The 24,181-nt window shown below is 30.6% G+C and overlaps 3 protein-coding genes across 3 annotated transcripts; 2 read left to right on the top strand and 1 right to left on the bottom strand.

Annotated features, from left to right (window-relative positions):
• The first annotated feature begins 319 nt into the window (after nt 1–319).
• LOC146951446 (glyoxylase I 4-like) lies at nt 320–1,644 on the top strand. The gene is made up of 3 exons (XM_085747428.1): nt 320–627; nt 770–875; nt 1,094–1,644. The coding sequence occupies exons 1-3, from the start codon at nt 473–475 to the stop codon at nt 1,346–1,348; spliced, it is 516 nt and encodes a 171-aa protein (XP_085603554.1). The 5' UTR covers nt 320–472; the 3' UTR covers nt 1,349–1,644.
• Nucleotides 1,645–7,896: 6,252 nt separating this feature from the next.
• On the top strand, nt 7,897–10,639 carry LOC146951445 (glyoxylase I 4-like). The gene is made up of 3 exons (XM_085747427.1): nt 7,897–8,366; nt 8,467–8,572; nt 10,142–10,639. The coding sequence occupies exons 1-3, from the start codon at nt 8,212–8,214 to the stop codon at nt 10,394–10,396; spliced, it is 516 nt and encodes a 171-aa protein (XP_085603553.1). The 5' UTR covers nt 7,897–8,211; the 3' UTR covers nt 10,397–10,639.
• A 12,053-nt stretch (nt 10,640–22,692) lies between these two features.
• On the bottom strand, nt 22,693–23,315 carry LOC146951444 (uncharacterized). The gene has a single exon (XM_085747421.1). It carries the CDS (start codon nt 23,230–23,232, stop codon nt 22,942–22,944), a length of 291 nt encoding a protein of 96 aa, XP_085603547.1. The 5' UTR covers nt 23,233–23,315; the 3' UTR covers nt 22,693–22,941.
• Between the last annotated feature and the right edge of the window lie 866 nt (nt 23,316–24,181).

Below are 24,181 nucleotides of genomic sequence, written 5' to 3'. Positions count from 1 at the left end.
TGTTTTTCTCACTTCTTATTGGTCAAAAACAATGGAGAGAGAAAAAGGAAGAAAGAGGATAACAACATCATGTAAGTATGAGAGAGAAAGTTGTCCAAAAGTTGTCAAAAAGTGGTTGTCAAAATATCATTTCTCTTTTAACTTGTAGACAAAATTTAAATTCTATTTGAATTGATTTAATTGCATAAATTTTGTGAGAAATATACATCTATTAATCAATAGTATCATAGCCAACAAAATATATTTTGTCAAAAAATAAAATAAAAAATATTTCCTCAACTCTCTCTATATATAGATTGATATTACATGTTACGCTGCTATATGTTACTAGACTTGTCTATATTATATCTTCTCTTCTCCTTATTCTTGATTCTTGACCTCTAATATTCTACATTCTTTCTTTCCTCTTCATTTTTTGACTTCATTTTCTAGGGTTGATATTATTCTGTTAATTCTCCTAAGAATCAGAAAAATGAAGGACATCGTTGGAAACCCTTTGCGCCTAAAATCAGTGAATCACATCTCCCTTATTTGCAAATCAGTGAATGAATCTGTTGCCTTCTATGAAAAAGTTCTTGGATTCATTTCCATTGTTAGACCTGGATCATTTGATTTTGAAGGAGCATGGTACGTAATTAATTATATGATACCACATATTAATGAATATTAATGAAGCATGCATGATGAAAATATAGCTTCATCTAAATTAATCATCTTCATCTTGTTAGTTTCTTGATTAATTAATTTTCCTATGTCATCAATGTTGCAGGCTATTTGGCTATGGGATTGGAATTCACTTGCTGCAGGCAGAAGACCCTGAAAATATTCCAAGGAAGAACGAAATTAATCCAAAGGATAATCATATATCATTTCAGGCAAGATTAATTGATTTCAATTCAATATAATAGATTAATAATTAATTAACTTATACCATAATGCAAATTTTTTCTATACTCTAACTTATATTGTACACTTTTATGTACATGTTTTGATGATGACATGACAAAGTGGTTGAATTATATTTATATAATTAATTAAGGAGCATATAGATGAATAATTTAATAACATATGTTTTGTCCTTGTGAATGAACAGTGTGATGAAAGCATGGATGCGGTAGAAAAATATCTGAATGATATGAAAATTGGTTGTAAACGTGCAATGGTGGAAGAAAATGGAGTTCAAGTGGATCAATTATTTTTTCATGACCCAGATGGATTCATGATTGAAATATGCAATTGTGATAGTCTTCCTGTTATTCCTTTAGCTGGTGAAATGGTTAGATCATGCTCTAGACTCAACCTTGAGATTATGCCACAACAGATACACCAAGTTGTAAAGCAAATTTGATCATGATCGATGAGCCAAGCTTCTTATTTTATCTTAATTTTGTGGTGGTGGTGAAAAAAAATATAAGAAGTTAATTCAATATCAATGTCATGATGCCACTCAAAAATATCAATGTCATGATTCATGAGGAACTCTTTTTTAACATGTTTTCTACTTGTCAGTGCCTTAGTATCTTGAGATATCTACTAAGATTCCTTTGCAAAAGTAATGAATTATATATCAGGTTAAGTATGTGTATTATATATATGTTGTCTTTTTTGCCACTATATGTTTTTTAAAGTGAATTTTCTTTGTCAGCCTTTTCTTACATCACTAATTTGCTATGTTAAGGTGACTCACATATATAAGATAATTATAGATTGGAATTATTGAACTGGTAAGCATCAACATATAGTTGGTTTCAGTAAAATATTCATTGATTCAAATTTGTAGAATTCATCAAAACCAACTTAAATTCAGAGTCAAGGTAGATGATGAATTTGAGAACAAACTCAAAACACTGAGAATAGTAGTATAAAACGATAAAATGTGTACAAGTTTGACAGAAAGAAAATTGACAAAAATAAACGATATACATTCATTCAAATTGATAGAATACATCCATACAATACAAATTCAAATTCGCTAAAAACAAAAAGGATAAATCTGCGAACAAACTCACAACAATCATGTTAATAGCATAAAACGGCACACTATTTATGCCTACAGATATGACAATATTCAAGTCTCCAGAATACTTATGTCTCCGGATCTGCAACGTCGATGACACCAAAGTCATTAATTGAATCTGCACCTGTTCAAAGCTAATCTTTCAACCTGAATCAAATAAACATCGTACTAAGACAGGAAATCAAAAACACCGCACAAAGGCGGAAAATCAAAACAAACAAAGTTGTGCAAACACGGAGAAATCACAAAAACAAACGAAATAAGATTGAAAATATGTGAAAATCATTTATTTAACTACAACAAAAAGAAAAACAATTCGGAAGAGTGATTTCAGAATAAAATTGACCCTAAATCACCCCACTTCGGTAGATCAAGAAGAAGAAAAGTGGTGACGACTAGAGTTTGGGAAGGAGAAAAGAGAAATAATACAAGTTTGACAATTAAAATGATTAGAATGCACATGCCTCCGAATCTACAACATTGATGCTCAAATCATTGATTGGGATTTATATTTGATCAAAATTGATACGTCGTTTTGAATCAAGCAAACACTGCAACAAGATGAAAAATCAAACAACAGTGCACCAAGACCACAAACAAAACAACATCGCATTCATACTACGGAATCACTGTAAAACACAAAAAACCTATGTCTATATGAAAATCACTTATTTAGATAAAAGGATAAAAAAAAAAAATGATAAAAAGGGTGATACGAAGAAGAAGTAGAAGACAAATGAAGAAGAAAGGAGAGACACGGTTAGATTAACACCAAATATGAAGTCTTATAATATGATAGTCAAAGAACATATAATTGTTGAAAATTGAGTTAATTTGTTATATTAGACCATCCCCATTTGGAGTCTTAGTTTCACAAGACTTTGATACCAAATAGGTGCTATCATTGATGAGAAAATCAAATGTGTAACTATAGATAATAAGTTTTCATATAAAGAACCTATTATCTATAGTTATTTTTAATGAGACCAAATATATATATATATATATATATATATATATATATATTTAAGTTGATTGAATGGAGAAATTGAACGTTTATTGAATTTTACTATTCAAAAATTATAAAAGAGTTATGTATACACGTAAGATCCATTTAAATATTAGAAATGAGTTTTTCCATAGAGAATAATTTATAGATGATAGTATTGTCTGTCTGTCTGTCTATCTTATCTCAATCAAATATGAATTGGTATACATACAAACAAGTCGTAAACATTTGAATTTTAACACTACGCTTTTGTTAGAAGATACTAATATAGTCTATGTTAGCTAGGGATGTAAATAGGTTGTCGAGCTAGACTTTGTAAGTTTTTAAAAATTTAAGATTTAGGTGTGACATGTAGTCTCTCACATGTTTATTTTTACGTTTGAGTATGGTCTTTATGAAAATTTATTATTTTATATGTACATATTTAAATAAGGGTTAAATATGTTTTTGTTCTTTATAAATATATCAACTTTTTATTTTAGTTCCTTTACAAATTTTGTTAAATTTTTAGTCCCTCAAAAGTTTTTCATCATTATTTTTAGTCTCTACTTTTTACTCAACTCATATTTAGCCTTCATATTTTTTAATAAAATTTCTCAACAATCTGTATAATATCATGACGATCTCGCTCAAAAAGAATAGAATTTTTTTACAAAATATGGATTAAGTATGAATTTTTAAGCACAAAAACATAAACATTCATATTTAATTCATATATGAAGAAATTCTATTTTTTTTCAACTTGCTAATTAACCAATCACATGTGTGAGACCAACTAACTATATATCGTCAGCTGGGTTAGGTAAAAGTGGTGAATCAACAAACTCATTTCAATATTCGTTTTGTCTTTTGAAGTATTCCAAGATTACAACCTTTTCTTTTGAGTAATGATATTTTGACATCCATTTGATGACAACTTTGTTGACAACCTTGTTTTTCTCACTTCTTATTGGTCAAAAACAATGGAGAGAGAGAGAAAAGAAGAGGGAGAATAACATCATCATGTGAGTATGAGAGAGAAAGTTGTCCAAAAGTTGTCAAAAAGTGGTTGTCAAAATATCATTTCTCTTTTCTTTTTGCGTAAATCGGCTAGGCCAACAAAAAAGGTATGTTTTTAATTGATTAGATAAATCAAGTAAAACTGTAAAAGTAATATGATTTAGAAGTTTATTTTTTTTTTTTTTTGAGAAAATGATTTAGAAGTTTATATAAATATCATTTTAAATAAGGGTTATCTAGGTCATAGTAAATCAATTAAGATAAGTCCTTGTGAGCTTAACTCAGTTGGTATAGACAATACATAATACGTGTAAGGTCTGGAGTTCAAACCGCAACAAAAAAAATCAATTAACATAAATTACTATTTTAGTCCTTTACCTATTTATTTGATTTCACTTTGTCCATTAACTATTTTAGCCCATTAACTAGTTTTTATTATGTCTGCGTGCCTTCAATTATATATTTGTTACTCAAATAGGTCTCTTTTAATAATATTTAACTTCAAATATATTATCCCTCAAAAATAAAATAAAAAGTTCAAATATATTAGGTGTGGACATACATTATAGGTAATTCACTAAAGAACTCATTAACTTTTTAAATTTTAACCATTTTATCTTTAATATAAAAAAAAATCATTAAATCGCGAATGTCTAATGTACTAACAATGAACCATCCACACCATTTTGTCAAAAAAAAAAAAAAAAAAACAATGAACCATCCCCACCAATTTTTTTTTTTCTCCATTTTTTCATCTTATTCCCTCTCTCGTTGTTCATCTTGATCATCATGTCCATCAATCTTCTTCAAAGAAACCCAGGAAAAAGCACTTATCACATGAAGCTCAATTTCCTTATCACATGAAGCACAATCTTATATCCTCCCTTCCTCACAAAATGCAGCCATCAATAAACTATAAGCTAACAATCCATTTCACCCCGAATTTCCTTAACCTTATCAACCAACCCATTTTAATAACAAACGTAGGGCACCAAGTACTCCCGTTAACGGTCATAAGTACACACATTATCCGCGAGTCTAGCCAAATAACGAAAGTCACAACTAGTTTTTATAGGTCACGTTCATAGTCAATAGAATTACGTTCTATGTCACATTGTCTAAATATCACTTGTAATTTTTTTTAAACACACCCTTAATCACTGCAAAAGTTCCCTATTAAAATTGTTACTGCAAAAGAGAGTACAGTTTGGTCAAACTACCAGTGTGTACTCCTCTTTATGTTTTTGGTAAAGTCTCGTATACTCTTTAAAATGGAAATCACTGTAAAAAAAATACTTAATTTAAAACGTAGTAGGTTTCATTTCATTTCGGTAAACGAAGTAAAACTAAACCAAACTTATTTAAATAATAATCTAAAGGTAAAGTATTTTGGTTATGTTTGAAATTTTGGATCAAGTGACTGACGATATGATTTTATGAAAAACTTACGTCACAATTGTAATCTACAGCTCTTATCACATAAAAGAAACAATTCTCATGAATCACGATGGTGTTTTTTTTTTTTTTTTAAATATATTTCTTTTATAGAACACGATGGACCTTTCTTATCTATATGATATCATGATTCATGATGGTGATTTTGAGCATTGCTCGTGTCATTTAAAGCACACTGTTTGTCACACTTCACTTTGTATAATAATAAAGCACACCAAATTTCATGTATAAGACAAAAGAAGCTCAATTTTTATATATACATATTAACATTAATTATAAAGTACCCTTCTATATATATATATATATATATATATATATATATATATATATATATATATATATATATAAAACATTAATTAAATCATGACTAGGTCATACATTATTATTTATGCGTTACGTAAAAAATTATAATTTTTTTTACCAACTAATTAATCATAAAAGTTGAGTGTTGAAGTCCTAAATGTTGAGGCATGCGCTGTAAAGTGGGGGAGCTGCACCCATATTATGTTTTTATGGCGAAGTTTAGATAGAGAGATTATAATTTTTTGGCATGTTTTGTGTTACTATCATTTTTTTTTTTTTTGAAAGAAGTTACTATCATTTTTCTAGCTAGTAGTATTAATACAACTGCATCTATGGAGTATTTTTTTTTCCCCAATCATACCAATAACATTAATTTGAACAAATTAATTCACTTATTAAGCTACCACCCCTGATCACAAACTATATTCACAAGTTTATTATCGATCACATCAGATGATAACTGGTTTGCCATTTCAGAAATCTAATTAATTGATCTATTCTATGCCTTGATGGAATGGACTTAATTACTAATTTTAATTTTAATTTTAGGTGATGATTATAAGACAAGTTACTTCATAACTTCAGTCCACACTCGGTCAATGAAAATAAGGGAAAAATAAGTGTATGTTATTGCCAGCTATACTAACTATTCTACTTATCTACTATTAATTAATTCAATCAAATAGTCAATCAATCATTTCTTTTTCAATAATAAATCAATCTTTTGAATGTATGTAACGTTTAACTATATATTTTTTCATATGTAAAAGTTAACTTGTCCTAAAAGACCTCTAATTTAATTTTAAAATCTCTCATTTCAAATTTTGTTTTATTAGACCTACACATTTGTTGGACCAACACTACTACATTTAAAGCAATAACATATAATTTCTAATCATCCCTCAAAAAAAAAAAAATCTAATCAAAATAGTTTTTAAAATAAGTAATAGACCAATAAATATGATAAGCACATTCAAAATATATAAGGGCAATCCATCTAATGATCGCGAACTACAGTGACAAATGGCATACGTGTTTTCCAACAAAATTCTAGAATATAGAATAATTTTCCTGGTTAATAATTTTCCAACAAAAACTATTAAAATGTTTTCTATTTTATAGATAGATAAAACCTATTCTAAAGTAATTAAATAAAAAAAATATCAACACTAATAGCCTATTTGGAATGATTTATTTGCATAAATTTTGTGTAGACTTTTTAAGATGATTTATCAAAACAACTTATCACTTATTTTATTTTTTTTTGGTATAAACGCTTCAGATTTTAGGAGAAGAGAAACTCTAGTAATTTGGAGTTTGACCGTAATTTAAATATAACCTGACCAAAAATTAAACTTGTTACTTATTTTGATAAGTCTTCTACGAAATTTTATGAAAACTACTTATAACTTATATACGAAGACATTTTAATTTTATCTTTTGTAATAGTAATAATTTATATATAAATTTTTATCATGATAAAAGTATGTTTTATAAGTTATGAGGAGAGCTATAAATAAAAATATCCAACAGTTTTCATTGGTTGGAAGCGTCCTCATGAGGGATGAGTTAAACTCAATTGTGATGGAGTGTGCAAAGAGAATGGAAACCATTCGGACAGTGACAGTCTTCTTCGGGACACAAATGACATATGGCTTGTGCACAAGATTGGAGTTTGTGATGTTATGCATGCGAAAATGTGGGGTTTGTATTTGGGTTTGGAATTAGCTTGACATGGTGGAATTTCACATCTGTGTGGAAAGTGATTCGAATTTGCTTATTGACATTGTTACAAATAATTGAAAGACTAATGGGCGACCTTTCGTTGATTCGGCGTATTATATATCTCTTGGACTGTAGTTGGCGTGTTGAGGTTCATCATACTTGACCGGAAAGCAACAAAAGTCTTGATTGACTTGTTAATTTTAGTCTCACCGTCGATTCTTAGAATTTTGTTGTTTTGGAGAACCCTCCTAACGAACTTAATAGTCTCCTCTTTAATGATATTTCTGGGACTTGCATATCCTTAAAAATGTTTGTTTAGCTGTTTAGTTTTTTCGCCTCTTGGTTTTTGCTCTCTTTTATACCAAAAACAAAATAAAATAAAATATCCAAAGTGTCACAACCTAAATGATTGGATGTTGCTTATCTATCCAACAAAACCCTTGTGAAACATCCACCAATATATCCTCGAGCCTCTATTTATAGATTGATCTCACCTGTCATGTTACTAGATTTGTCTATCATTTCTCCTATTTATTCTTGATTCTTCACCTCTAATCTACATTCTTTCTTTTCCTCTTCATTTGTTTTTTTTGTTTTGTTTTTGTTTTTGTTTTGACTTCGTTTTCATCTTTCTTGGTTTTGTTTTGGGGTCAAGGATAGATATTATTCAATTCAATTGATTCTTCTAATAAGAATTAGAAAAATGGACGCCATTGTTGGAAACCCTTTGCGTCTAAAATCAGTGAATCATATCTCCCTTATCTGCAGATCAGTGGATGTAACCGTTGCCTTCTATCAAAATGTTCTTGGATTCATTTCCATTGTGAGACCTGGTTCATTTAATTTTGAAGGTGCATGGTACGTAACATATTAATGAAGCATGCATAATGAAAATATAGCTTCATCTAAATTAATTATCTTCATGTTGATTAATTTTCCTATTTCATCAATGTTGCAGGCTATTTGGCCATGGCATTGGTATTCACTTGCTGAAGGCAGAAGACCCTGAAAAAATTCCAAGGAAGAAGGAAATTAATACAAAGGATAATCATATCTCATTCCAGGCAAGATTAATTGATTTCAATTCAATTAATTACGGTGTTTGTTCATTTAACTAAACCACAAATTTATAATCCCTCCGTTCTACTTTATAAGAAGAAGAAAAATTACATTTATTAAGAAAACTAAAACATACAATAATTAAGGTATAATTGTTTTGAGCAATGCTATATCTCTAGAAAAATAACATCAAGAATTCTTCAAGAATAAAGAGTAGCCAATCACAATGCACTATTTGCCACAATTCAAGGAGATGTGGCTGAAAAATAGGAAGTGGAAAAATAAATCATCCAATTAAAATTTGCCAACTGTGTCTTGAAAAATTCTTGATTCTATTTTTCTAGAGAAGTAGCATTTTCCAATTGTTTTTGTTCTCCTTAGGATAAGTTTCATCGGAAGATGTAAAACAATTTTCATTAATTATTGATTATGGAGAACATAAAAAGGAGAGCAAATTGAATGTAGTTTTCATTTAATTTCACTTTAAAACAACTTCATTCAATAAGATAAATATCGGTCTTTTTTGTTTACAATTTAGGATAATGGAAATGATTTGCTTTTCAATATCTTTCAGTGAACGACCAACTTAAACATGTGAGTTAATGATTGATTAAACCAAAATAACTAGCTAATAGATTAGTAGATGATGTATATACATTCTTTTGCCAACGAGATTGAGTCTAAGGAAAAAGTTAAATTTTTACAATATAGTGAACCAAAGTTTGAATACCTTGGATACGATTACTTCACATAGTGAACATGTCATAAATGGAAAGTGATTTCCTCTAATGACTTTACACCTCTCTTGAAGATCTAAATTATTGAATCGATTCTCTCTCTTGATTTTAATATTAAATGCGTTTTTATCTTTTATTTTGAACGGTTGAAGTTTCATTGGATCTCTTTATCCGTTCTCGTCTTAAATACTAGAGAATGATATTTGTACGACCATTTTGAAACAACTTTTGAACAAATTTCTCTCTTACTCTCATGTTCTTACTCTATCTTTCTCTCTCTAGTGTTTTTTATCAATAAGAAGAGAGGAGTTGAAGGTTATCATAAAAGTTATCACAAAATGTTTGTACAAATGTTATTACTCTAAATATTATTTATTACCTTCAATGAAGTAAGCTTATTAGAAACAAGATATACCCACACATTCTTTTAGTAAAACAGTAAGCTAGTAACCATAGAAAACTAACATGACACAAAAAAATATATAAAAGCACTTTAGCATAGCTCAAACTTCCTTGTCCTCTAACCAGCTCTTACAAAATGAATAGTAGATATCAAAAGTTCAAAAAGTAGACGAAATTATGATGTCTTTTTGATGCAATATTTGAATTATTTGTATTTTTCTTAAAAAAATAAATCTCTATCCCTATTCTTGCTATGGATGAAGGACAAAAACAACAATCTCATAATACAAACGTTTTCTATACTCTAACTTATATTGTACACTTCTATGTACATGTTTTGATGATGACATGACAAAGTGGTTGAATTATATTTATATAATTAATTATAGATGAATAATTAATAACATATGTTTTATCTTTGTGAGTCATGAACAGTGTGATGGAAGCATTGATGCAGTAGAGAAATATCTGAATGATATGAAAATTGTTTGTAAGCGTGCATTAGTGGAAGAAAATGGAATTCAAGTGGATCAATTATTTTTCCATGACCCAGATGGATTTATGATTGAAATATGCAATTGTGATAGTCTCCCAGTTATTCCTCTAGCTGGTGATATGGTTAAATCATGCTCTAGACTCAACCATGAGGCTATGCCACAACAGATACACCAACCTGTAGAAAAAATTTGATCATGATGAGGCCAAACTTCTTATTTTATCTTAATTTTGTGGTGATGGTGGTGAATAAAAAAAATAAGAAGTTAATTCAATGTCATTGTTATGCTTCATGAGGAACTATATTCAATATCAATGTTATGATTCATGAGGAACTCTTTTCTTTAACTTATGTTTTCTACTTGTCAATGTCTCATATTTGGTACTATGTACTAGATTCCTTTGCAAATTTAATGAAGTGTATATTAATTAAATAAAGTTGTTCTACTAATAAGAACAATATATTTTATATATTTGTATATATATGGTCTTTTTGCCACTGTTTATATTTTTTACGGTGAAATTTCTATTTGTTAAAAAAAAGTTGATTTTTTATGTCATTCATTTCTTACATCATTAATATGCTAAGTTAAGGTGACTCACAAATACAAATAATTGATTAGGATAGATTGGAATTATTGAGGTGTGTACAAAGGGCGATTAGGATAGATTAGGATATAGCTGTTTTTAGTAAAATATTTATTGATTCAAATTTGTAGAATACATTAAAAACAGTACAAATTTAACATTGTTAAAATTGAAAAGAATGTTTATTAGAATAAATTTAGTTAGAGCACTGAAGTTTTAGTATAAAATGGTTACGAATATGACAAAATCAAAATCCAAAACTACATTGTTGACATTCAAATTAACGATTGAAAATTGATTGACACTGATACGTCAATATAAATCAAACAAATATGTAATAAGTAAAAAAAATCAAACAACGATACACTATAAAGAAGAGCAAAACAACGTCCAACTTGACGAACAAAACATCTTTAACAGCCAAATCATGAATTTGAAGTAATTGAGAATTTATTAAATTCTATCATTAAAAAAGTTATAAACAAATAATTGTAGTAGACATAAAATCTATTTAAGTATTCAAAATGAGTTTCTCCATTAAAAGTAACTAAGGGATGATAAGTTTATATATCTATCAATACCAATCAATCAAATATCAATCGTTGTATATAACTGAAGAAGCTACCAAGTACGTACAAACAAGTCGCAAACATTTGAGTTTTGACACTAAGTTATGCTTACATTTTCTCCTAAGAAATAGTGTATAATCTTAAACATGAAGTTTTCTGATTTTACATAAAGGGTTAATTATGTTTCTAGTCCCTATAAAATAGCGACCTTGTAAGTTTAGTCCCTACTTAATTTTAATAGCATTTTTAGTCCCTATAAAAAAAAATTACTTATAATTTTAGTCCCTGCTAAAACAAAGTTTGATTAATTATCCTTAAACTTTTAAATTTTTGAACGATTTTTTTGAGACAAGATTAGAACACTATGAAAGGTTCGTTTACTAAAATTTAGAATTTTCTGACATGAAATGAATTAAATATGAATTTTTTAAAACGACAAAAGTTAAAGATAAAAAGTAATAAAATCTGGATGTAGAAATCAAATTTTGCAATAATTTTATGCGGACGAATTTTTAGTAATGTTCTAAACATGTCTGCAAAAAATTGTTCAAAAATTTAAGAGTTTAAGCATAAATTAAACAAATTTGAATTGAGTGGGGACTAATACTCAGTGCAGAAAAACAAAATTAAGAACTAAAAATGCTATTAAAATTAAGTAGGGACTAAACTTACAAGGTCGCTATTTTATAGGGGCTAGAAACATAATTAACCATTACATAAATATTGAATATGAAGTTGAATATATATAATATCTTCAAGCTGACTAAGATGACGAATTGACAGCTCAGATTACCAGAGATATGCTGACTCAGCGTTAGCAAAGTTAGCAAAGAAACACTATATTTTTATGTAAAGATTCTGTCAAAAACAAAATTATGGAAAGATCTTTCAATAATTTTACAGTATAGTATAGTTTATAGTTTATTTATTCTATAATTTAGGCAATGTGACAATTATCATTGTAACTAGCTGGTCCAGCTCACAAAAAGACTTTGGTTAAAATGCATGGATAAGGAAAGGCTCTTCATGTGACAGTTGGTAAATCACTATCAAGAGTGACACATATTGACACATTATGTTGAAAATTGGTTATGTACTTCATTGGCTAATTATATACAAACTACACAACTAAAATGGTTTTGTCCTTTCAAAAAAAAAAAAATGGTTTTGTCAAAATAAAAGAAAGTAAAATGGTTTTGTAATATGCATACGGTTTTTTCACCATTAAATTAATAAATTCCAACACATCTCAGTTGCCATCATCAATAGTGCGATACAACATCTACTTCACCTAGAGTATCATCAATGAAAGAACTTATTTTTGTTGTAAGTCTCGTATGGGCATAAGTTATGGTGCATAAGCCATTTGCTTATGCATTATGCACCATGCATAAGGACTTCATAACCATTAGATTTATTGGACACTTGTAATAATCCTAGCCTTCTCAGCTCATACCCCACAATTAAACTTTATTTGTTTCTCTCACCAAAACACAGGCCGGCCACTCCTTCTTCTCCGGCGAGCAAAACGATTCCGGCACGGTGGCCGGTGGTGCACCACCGTGCCGGAGTTTCAAAACAACTCCGAATCCATTTTTTTCATATTTAGATATCTTTTTTCATGTAGATTACAGATCCGGCCTTAGTTTTTCAAAACAAAGCTTCACAAGTTCTAGATCTAAAAAACAAAGAGACGAAAAAGAAACCTTGAGGTTTATGTACAGTTCTCTTTGCGGTCCTTTTTCACAGTTTTGCTCTGAGCTTGCTTCATTCCGATATGTTTTTCTACGGATCTAGTCAGTTGCTTGTATAATTTGGGTAGTGGTGACAGATTCACACTCGTGGTTGTGGTTTGTAGCTTGAACGAATTCGGTTTCGGTGGTGTTGTGGTTTAGAATCCGAATATGTGATGTGTGTTGGTGGATTTTGAATTTCAGTGATTCTGGAGGACTATGGTGTTGTGTTGTTTGATTTCGGTTTGATTTTGGTGGTTTTGAGTACAACTCACAGAAACCATTTCCACAGCAAAATGGTTTTGGAGTACAACTCGCAGAAACCATTTCCACAGCAAAATGGTTTTGGCATTCTGGTATAGTGATGATGACGATGTTGATGATGAGATTGAAGATTCTGGAAACCATTTCCACAGCAAAATGGTTTTGGCATTCTGGTATAGTGATGATGACGATGTTGATGATGAGATTGAAGATTCTGGAAACCATTTCCACAACAAAATAGTTTTGGAGTACAACTCGCAGAAACCATTTCCACAGCAAAATGGTTTTGGAGTACAACTCGCGGAAACCATTTCCACAGCAAAATGGTTTTGGAGTACAACTCCCAGAAACCATTTCCACAGCAAAATGGTTTTGGCATTCTGGGCAATGCTCTAATGGATTGCTTTTTTCCCCCTTTAGGAATATCATAACAGAAGAGAAGGAGTGAGCACAGACAAAGATTCAGAAGTTCTTAACGGCATTATAACTATTGTAAGGCTTAATAGTGTAAACTTGGAAGTGATTATTATTTTTTTTCTTTTGAGTTTATAAGGATCTAATGATATTTCAATTGAAATGTTTTCCAAATTCAAAATATTCTCCACCATTAATTAAACAGCAGTTACATATAACAAATCACGATATGATCAAACCAAATAGTTGACAATAATCACATTATATTTGAATAAAATGGTACTACCACCTTCCAATCACCCTTGCAATCATATGTTTGAATTTCTTAATTTGTTTTGTCATGAGAAACAACATCAGTCACGCTCACATCATAAACTTTCAACCAAAATGGCTCGCCTAATTAATGGTGTGCCTTACTAGTTATTGTTATACCCTAATTTTGGACCTAAAAATACTTGTTCAAAATCTTCTTTCATCTTTGATATATGTCTATTGTTCTTGAAGAATTGCCAATTTGCTATTGTTTACACTGACATTTTACTCTGCTTCATCTCTCAACTTAGCTTTACAAATCTTTTCAACTGTGTATTTGTCCATGTTTTCTTGCATTTCAAGTCATCCAAAACATCTTTCTTGCATTTCAAGTTATGTGAATTTGTCCCTGATCAATTGCATCTTTCTCTGCATTTTATTTCAATGTTATTTGCAAAATTCATGAAAAAGGGTATTTTAGTCATTTCCTGCATTCAAATCCATTTTAGTCCTTGAAATTTGTTTTGAGTCTTTTCAATTGGTTTGTATAAATCCTTATTTCAATTCCATGTTAAAATCCATTTCAAAAGATTGCATCTGAGTCATTTTGAGTCAGTTTAGCCCCTAGAGGGCATTTTAGTCATTTCCAGTGTTAAAACTCTGTTCAAACTCTAAAAATTGTCTCTGAGTCTTTTAATTTGCTTGTATAAGCTCTTGTTTTAATTCCCTGTTAAAAACCATTTTAAAATTGCATCTGAGACATTCTGAGTCGTTTCAATCCCTAGGGGGCATTTTGGTCTTTTCACATGAAATTTTGACAGAGAGAGGTTACTTTGAAGTACCTCATTTAAGTAATTGGTTCGTTTTAGTCCATTTGGTGTTTTTTATTGGTTCCACTTTACGTTATTTTCCATTTACCATTAAATTCAATTTTAGTTTAATTTTCATTTTAGTCCTAAAATTTCTAAAAATTGCATTTTAGTCTTTTTGTTTCATTTTATTTCTTTTTTTAGGTCTTTTAATTCGAATTTTAGTCCTTTAGGTCAAAGTTATGTTTTAAGGTCAATTGCATTTCAGTCCCAAAGTCTTTTTCTATTTTACAGATTAGTCCTTCAATTTTCTCATTTTGCAGATAGGTCCCTAAGTCCAAACAGGTCCAGTTTTAGTCCAAGATTACGTGGCAGTCCCACATTGGTCCAAAATCACACATGGCAGCTTATAAATACAGCCACATCACCAATTACACAGATACCATTCATTCATTGACTCATCATCACAGAAAGTTCTAACAAACTTTCTCTCTCTTCTCCAAACCCTAACCACCGTAACAAACCTTCCACCACCACTTCCTCCACCGTAACAGAATCAAAAACACACCAATTCACAACAATTTCCACACTGATCCATCACAGAATAACCAAAAAACTCAGAATCAAACCAAGAACACGAAGGAACAATCACAAACCCTAAATTCTCCAGGACCAAATTCAAAGTGAAATCAAGTAAAGTTCTTCGCGATTCTCAGAGATTCAATTGAATCTTCATCACTGAATCACTATTCTCTGCAATTCCAGTACGAGCTCACCACAACAATGGCGTTCCCGTACGATCACAGAGAAGAAGTTTGAGAAGAGAAGAAGAGAAATCGAAGAGAAAATTGAATCGGTAAAGAAGAAGAAGAAGATCAAGAACCGATTTATTTTCGGTTTCGAAGCTTACCAGAAGAATCAAAAGCTCTCTTGAGGATCTTTTTTCGAATCTCCGTTCAAATCCAGGTATAACTCAAAGAACCTTCTCGTTTTTCGTTCTAATCTTCATCGAAGGTTCACAATCGAAAATAAACGGTGAAACTAAGTGGATCAACAAGTCCTAAGACTTGTTCGTTCGAAAAGCTTGAAAACTGAAACCCTAGAATGCAAATCCATGAAGATTCACCGTTTATTTACGAAAACAAAGTTCAAATCCAGAACGAGTGTAGAAAAGAGGTTAGATTAGGGTTCAGTTTCAAGAAGATTCGAAAAAGATTTGGAACCCTAGAAACCGTAAGTTTAAACTCCGATCTACTTCGTTTCAATCACAATTTCACAAAAATAATCTTAGATCCGTAAAGAGGGGAGGAAGACGAACATTTCTGGGTAATTGGTTTAAAAAATAGCATCAGTTCGTCGGAGAAGATGAAGATTCCGATGAATCTTCATCTTCCTCCGCCGTCCTCCGCCGTCCTCCCCAGTTTCCGGCCAGATTAGTGTTTCAGAGAGATAGAGAGAGAAGGAGAGGGTTAGAGAGAGAAACGAAGGACGTAAGTGAGCCTGGACCGGCCTGTAGTGTTTATAAAGGGGCTTGAACCAGACCGGTTCATCTGAACCAGTCTGGTTCACCCCTGAACCTGTGTCTCCACCGTCTGATTTAGGTTTAGATTGACCTGGATCAATCCAATGCCCCTGATGCGTTTGGATGATCCAGGATCCATGTGTGTGTGGGTTGGGCCTGTTGTTTGTACTGGATTTCGTTTTCCTTCATTTTCTTGCTATTTTGACACTGTTTGTTGATGTTTACACCCCCTGCCTTGTTTAAAATTCTTGTAAAAATTCCATAAAATTTTCCATAGGTTCTTGATATTTTTCTTGACCTTTTTGTGATATTTTTTATGTGTTAAAACCTGAGAAAAATATATGTAGTATTTCTTGCTAATTTGTTTACTATTCTTGTTAAAATTTGTGAATTTTTGTATATTTTTGAGTCTAAAAAATCCTTTAAAAGTCCTAGAAAATTTCATACATGTGTCCTATCAACTTTGTGATGTTTTGTGGTGTTTTTACATAATAAAAATGGTTAAAAAATGTAAGTGATGTTTCTTGTCAATATTTTCACTTGTTTTGTCAAGTTTTTTTGTGAAATTTTATCATGTGCTTAATGTTAAGACTTGAGTATATGATGTTGAATCTTGGTGCATGGACTTTGTGATATGTTTGCCTCTGATTTGTGTCTCTTTCTTACTATTTGTAAATAAAATTTGTTAGTTTCTTGTGTTACAAGTTATGTGAATTTTGCTTGTGAAAATGAAGTGGAAAATATGTCTATGAATATGTCATGATTCTTGGCTTGATATCTCTTTATGATTCTCATGATATGGCTGAAGTAAACCCTTTTGAAAATTGTCAATGATATGAGAGTCATAGGTCATATGCTTGCTTTGGATATTATAATAGACTTTAGATATATTTTGTTACTTTTATGTTAATAGTTTTGTTGACTTTTGTCAAGTTTTTTAGTGATTCTCTTGCTTATAATTTTCATTCTATGCCTATTATCACTAACCACTTTACTTCATGTTTCATGCATTCCATAAGGCATCCCATCCTCCATCTTATATTCTTAGTCTTCATCTTTCTTACACTTTAAAATTCATGCAAAAATTAGAATGTAATACCTAGGAATTCTTGTATTTTACTTTACGCTCTTTAATTCTTGCAAGACCGTAGCATGTATCTAGGCCAATGATGTAAATGACAATGGACTCTAATGATGTACACCGACACAAGCACCGACACATGCACACACCTCACATAGATACTTTAGATGTATGTTTAGGATATGTATGCTTAGATGTATGTTTAGGAACTTTAAAACTTAGGCAAAAATTCTCTTTTCCAAAAAATATGAACAACATCACTCAAACATTTTCCTAAATAAACCTTGGGATCAAAATCCCATTGTATTTTCCCTTTATTTTCTTAAATAAAAACTTTAATGAATTTTAACCATACTTAGAGTTCTTTTGCAAAAATGACTAATTCAACCTCACATTTTCACAATCTCATGCCCTTGAGGCCTCTCTCTCTTATTCTTCAAAATTCCAATTTTCAAACTTAAAATCAACCAACAAAAACAAAAATATTTTTTGGAAGAGAACTACGGTGGATTTGATCCCTTAAAAGGGTACGTAGGCAAGGAATCAAAATTCCTTCAATTCAAATAAAACAAAAATTCAAACATCCTTCTCCCTCCAATTCTTCACCTAGCAAAACTCTTAGGTTTAAATAAACACTTTCAAAATAGCATTTAAAAATAAAGCGCACGCGTAGAAAGTAAAGACGGTTCCTATAGGATACTATAGTCGTTATGGGTGCCTAACACCTTCCCGTAGTGAAAACAACTTCCGGACCTCGATTCTCAAGGGTTTTGCTTATTTTTTCCCTTCCCAAGAAAAAATGAGATATCAACGGTTAAAAAGGTTCAAACGTAATCGATGTTTGACACCCGAAAACCAAGATAAAACAGTTATGAAGAACAAGGATGCGAACCTGGAATGCTTTTTATGGAAATTGGAAGTTAGCTCTGATGTTTATTTATGGTTATTGAGAACGAGAGGATAATTGAGAAAGAAACACTGATATGTGGTTGTTGAGATTATAGTCACATACAATTTCTGTCACAGCTTTGATTTATGTAGTTAAACTGGATAATATATTTTCTTTCCTTTTGAGTTTCTAATTGTTTTGTTTTATTTTGTTTGGTTCTTTTTGGGGTGTAGGAAGCAATTCTGTTGGGCTACAGGTTAATGTGTTGGACTTATGCATGATGCATAAGGATTTTCCTTATGCACCATAACCACACCCTCTCATATGTATACGTCACTCCTTTATAATTTTTTAATAATATATATTATTTGATAAACATAATGTGAGTATGAAATAGAAAGTTGTCACAAAATGGTTGATCAAATAACATTTCTCTATTTGATAAACATCAATCTCTCTAACTTACAAGGAACTGAATCTATACAACCGTGATTAAGGAGTACCCATTGTGATACCAACAGTGGCGGAGGCTTTAAAGGGCTGAGGTGGGCCACGGTCCACCCAAAAAAAAAAATCTATAGGGAAATTACAAAAATATCCTCAGATTGTATTATGTTTCCCAAGTGGCACACCACCCAACATTCCAAGCCTTTTCCCATCCTCTGTTACGTTAGACACAACTTCTCAGTCCTCCCTCTTTGAAAACGCGACCTACATAACTACTTTGTGCTCAACATTTATTACAAGTGAAAAATTTATGTTTATATATTAGAGAATATTTTGCTGGCCCACCCTAGATATTTTTTCTAGCTCCGCCACTGGATACCAACCATAACTATTAAATGCTAATATTAACCTCTCTATTTGTATTTGACATTTTGATCAAGGAATTTTGTTTAGAAAACAAAAACTTCAATTGATTGGTTGTTGATTTATTCAAAATTCTTTACAATTCTATAAAAGAAAAAAGAAGATGATTTTGAGTATAAATTTTAGTTTTCACGAATTTAAAATTAATTCAAATACCTTTTTATTATTTTTAAAAATTGATACTCTGATTTTTCAAGGGATTCTACAGGCACAATCCAATATTTTCAACAATGGATTATTCTGCTAAAAAAAATATGATTGTCATATAGTATTAAAAAGAGAATACATTAATCTGATTAACATGGTGTTATGGTAATAAAGAGACTAATGGTGAAGAAGGTAGAATTGTCCATACATTCCAATCAATCATCTATATATCTTATGCCCCCTTTAAAAGAACAAGATTGTTTCTTTTTTTATTCTATGAGTTTCTCGCACGTCCATTACAGTTGGGATTTTTTTTTTGTTGATGGAATTACAGTTGGGATTATATATATAATCCAAACGGAATAAACATCCCATAAAAACCTTTAAAAACACGTTGAAATATTTCGAATTTTAGAATCTGAATAGGGGAAGACCCTAATATGCACCCAAAAAATAGGTGCATCAGTGGACCCTTCCACTTTTACTTGCTATAGCATGTTTTTAGTTATTTTTATTATATTATATAATTAAAAATTAAGGTTATTGAAATAATTTTTTGACAAAATTTGGGTTTAGTCCCACCATTCTAATTCTTCCTGTACTGCATATCTTCACTATCGATCCCACCACAAGTCTCCGCATCACTCATCAGTCTTGCGTTGTGTGGCAAAGTTTTTGTGGAATCAAACTAAGAAAAACTTGCTCAAACTCAATCCTTTTTTTCTGTTTTTAAACGTCTTTTTTTTCTTCCCTCAAGTTGCTTTATATTTTCTCTATGACCATCTTTCTTATCGGCCCATTTGTGCTACTCAAAATCCTCAAGATACAATTACCACAATTCTAAACCGTTACAATTACACACGCATCAAGTGAAAATATTGGAGAACCTATGCATGCGACATATAATTAGTTAGATTTTTTTTGTAATGTTTGCAATCTTTTGAATATCGAATGAGTACTCTCATTTTCAGAGCATATGAGAAATTATTTACTTCTTCTAATGTCTCTCTACTTTTTTGACTTGTGCATGAAGAAATGGAACAATTAGTACACTCTAAATCAAATCCATTACCTTCACTCTCTTATCGTGATATTCATTCATCTCCTACTAGATTAAGGAAACATCGGTGTCCTTATTATATGGCTTCCCCAAATGACACCTTGGTCAAGCTTAGTATTGATGGTAGTTTTTCGGTAATCCATGACTAAGGCTTTATTTGAGAGTTTTAAGGGGAGAGGAAGGAAGGGTTTTGGAAGGTGGGAAATATAGAGGGAGATGGAGAAATCTTTCACATTTGAAAGAGTGTTTTTTTAGAGAATGATAAACTAATACACTTATGATTCATATATATATTTTTTGGTCAAATGCATCTAAAGGTCCTTTAAGTTTTTCGTTTTTCCTAAAGTGGTCCTTTAAGTTTCAAAAGTCCCAAACAAGTCCTTTTAGTTTTTGAATCGTTTCAAACAAGTCATATTGTAGATCGCATAGTTTGTAATTGCTTCCTTGAACTCATCTTTGGTACCAAATCTGGCTCCTAACACCCACTTAAAATTAGTCATCTTTTTAGGTATGGCAAATGGTGGATAATGCTATTTGTTGCTATCATCTGAATCATCACCATCATCTTCTAAAATGACTTGTTTGAAACGATTCAAAAACTAAAAGGACTTGTTTGGCACTTTTGAAACTTAAAGGACTTGTTTGGGACTTTTGAAACTTAAATGATCACTTTGGGAAAAACGAAAAACTTAAAGGACCTTTAGATGCATTTGACCTATATTTTTTTGAATCAGCAAATTCTATTAAAAAACCAAATCTCTTAAGAATATTATGACAACATAGAATAAATTTGAAGAATTCATATAAACCCTCCAAAACCCCAAAACCCTCCTCCAAATAAGGAGGATTTTGTATTATGAAGAAAAATTAACCCCAAAACTCTCCCCTCCCAATGTACTCTATTTCTTCCACTTGCTCATTCATTTTTTCCAAAACCTTCATCAATCATCTCTCCCCCTCCAAATTCGCAAACAAAGCTTAAAGGGATTAATAGGTGTGGATTCTTGGGTACCAAGGGAAGTAGTGTGGCATCACTACCAAGTACCAACATGATTATTGAACCTATTGTTATCTATGAAAGTCACAAAATTGCTTGAAACAATGGCTAGCTATCAGTATGTGGTTTGTGGATCAGTTTGTTTATCCGCTTTGAATCTAATTGATATTTTCAATTTTCTTCATCCTTTCCCTACAAACTCAGCCCGCATTTGATCTATGATGCAACCTCCTTTGGCAGTTGAATTTTCAGCATATTTACGATTATGTTCAAATACATGTATTTTTTATTTATTTTTTTTATAATTTCCCGTTGATAAGTTATTTTCTTTACCTTCTTCCCTAACAACGTATAAATAAAAAGTACATGTATTTGAACATAATCGTAATAAAATATAAGGAAAAAAATACCCACAGTTGGTCTAAATTTGGATCAAATATACATGTAATTTTTTTTTTTAATTTGTTGCAAAGGGAGTTTTATAAAAGGGAAACCGGTTAAGTTATAAGGTCAAGAGGAAGCAATGATAAATTGAAGGTTTGGATGGAAGGAAAAAAAATTGTCATTTAACAATATGTATCTTTCAATGAAAATTCTATCATGGGCCTAAAAAAAAGTTTAAAGGAAGATCCCCACCCTATTTTTATAAAATTGATAGATTTATAAATAAATAAGAAGAATGAATGTGGTATTTTACTTAAAATGATAAAGGTTCACATTTGTACCATCTTTTAAATGTAATTGACAAAGAAAACGCACATAAGGCAAGGTATATAAACGATATACAGTAGAAACGCTTTAAATTAATACTCGGTAAATTAATAAACTCTCTAAAATAATAAATTTGTCCGGTCCCGACTTGGGCCAATGTAAAAAATTGAAAAACTCGATAAAATAATAAGATAATAATTTTTCGGGAGATCCCTTTATAATTTTCGGTCCCAAGAAAATCATAAATTAATAATTCATAGAAACTGAAGAAAAAAAATATTACTAATTTACTGTACTTCAAAAGTCATTATTGATTTCCAATGCATATGAACACAGTAGTTACTAATTTACGTTGAGTCCTAAGGTTCACTGCAACGTAATTCTAAGAGGCATAGACTAATTTGCCTTTTTGTTTGGTATGTACAGTATAATTACTTAAAAACTCTTTAAATTAATAATTATTAATTTATCGATAAATTAATAAATTTCTTCGATCCTGATATTATTAATTTATAGAGTTTTAACTGTATATAGTTTTCCTTAATTAGTTATTTCAATGATAGTACTAACAAGCCAGATAAAAAATGCATGAACCAATTACTCTTTTGGGCACTATTTTGATGCAAGATAGGGACGTATAATTGGTTGTGCACCTTATTTCCGATCTTATACATCTAAACCTTATAGCTAGGAAACAACAAATCAAGCTATAGATGATGATATAATACATACACCAAACTTAATATTAATTATAGGTAATTATATATATGATATAATAATCACCATAAATTAAAAGATTTATAATTAAAAGCATGATCATGATGATATATATTGCTAGAGACCCCTTGCAAGCATTTTCTCATAATTCTCAATGGATTGAAGCCTTTGAATCACGAGTTGTTTCCTGAAATTCTTGATGAAGGCATCAGCACTGGCATTGATGTCTTCTGTAGTCTTCCTCTCTAGCTTCTTATTTGTTTCAAAGGAGTCCTCAACTTTCTTTACCTCATTATGATCATATGATAATGAAGTTGATGAGTTTCTCATCTTCTCTCTCAAGTTGATGGTGCTTTTTTCCTCTATTTTCTTGAGATCTGATGATGGTTGGATGTAGCTCCTTCTCATGTTGATATGACTTTCTCTAATTGAAATGTCAAAGCCTAACTATAGCTTCATGGAATGTGTTACAATGGAATGGATGCTTCATGGACAGGCTCATGTGCTTCCTTATATATACACAAGAGAGATAAAGATTAATTAATTAAATGTGTATGTGTGCTTTCTAAGTTGGATAACCAAGATTACATTGGTCATTGTGGAACTGAACTCAGATCTTTTAAGCAATGTCTCGAGTTAAAATTTTGTTGATAGAAAAAATACGGTTGAAAGGAAAGACTTCACTAAAAGCAGCTAACTTATTTGAGAAAGATTAGTCATTAACAAATTCGGTTGATTTCTTGCGGTTAGTTACTTAACAAATTTGTAATATAAATTTAGGGTTTTTATATAATTATTTTTTTCTCATCAATCTTTGTGATGAATTTTCACCTTGTCCCCACACAATGGTAACACCTTCAAACCAAAGTTAAAAAAAGGAGGCATGCAAAAAGGTGCAGAGAATATCTAGTTGGTTTGATATGCTTAGCGTAGGAAATGGGCATGGTGTCAATCCCATAGGAAAAAATTACATTAAGATCAATTTGTTGAAGAAATCTTAATGCTTCCTCAATCGGTAAGTATCACCTCATATATCCCATTTCTTCAAACTATATAGATGATTTTTTTTTGTTTGATTAGTAGTTTGGATTGCATAAAAATTTAAAAAAAAAAATCTATCTTGTTTTTGGTTTAAGGCAAAAGTAGGTAGTATTAGGTGTATATTTTCAGAGTGGCACGTTTATCCTATTTTTATTTTTGTCTTTTTAACAAGTATCCTAAAGGCAAATATATAGTGTAATTAAAAAATTATACATATTGACAATATAATCATTATAAGATTATAATCCTTTGATCTGAATTTTTTTCTTTTTCTAGTAATAAAACTGCCTTTTCTCAAGTTCGAAGGCTTGAATAG

Source organism: Medicago sativa, chromosome 2 (genome assembly GCF_051527215.1).
Source record: "Medicago sativa cultivar Bolivia chromosome 2, Bolivia_mono, whole genome shotgun sequence".
NCBI lineage: Eukaryota > Viridiplantae > Streptophyta > Magnoliopsida > Fabales > Fabaceae > Medicago > Medicago sativa.
The sequence above is the reverse complement of the archived record's forward strand: the minus strand, read 5'-3'. Positions and strand labels throughout refer to the sequence as shown.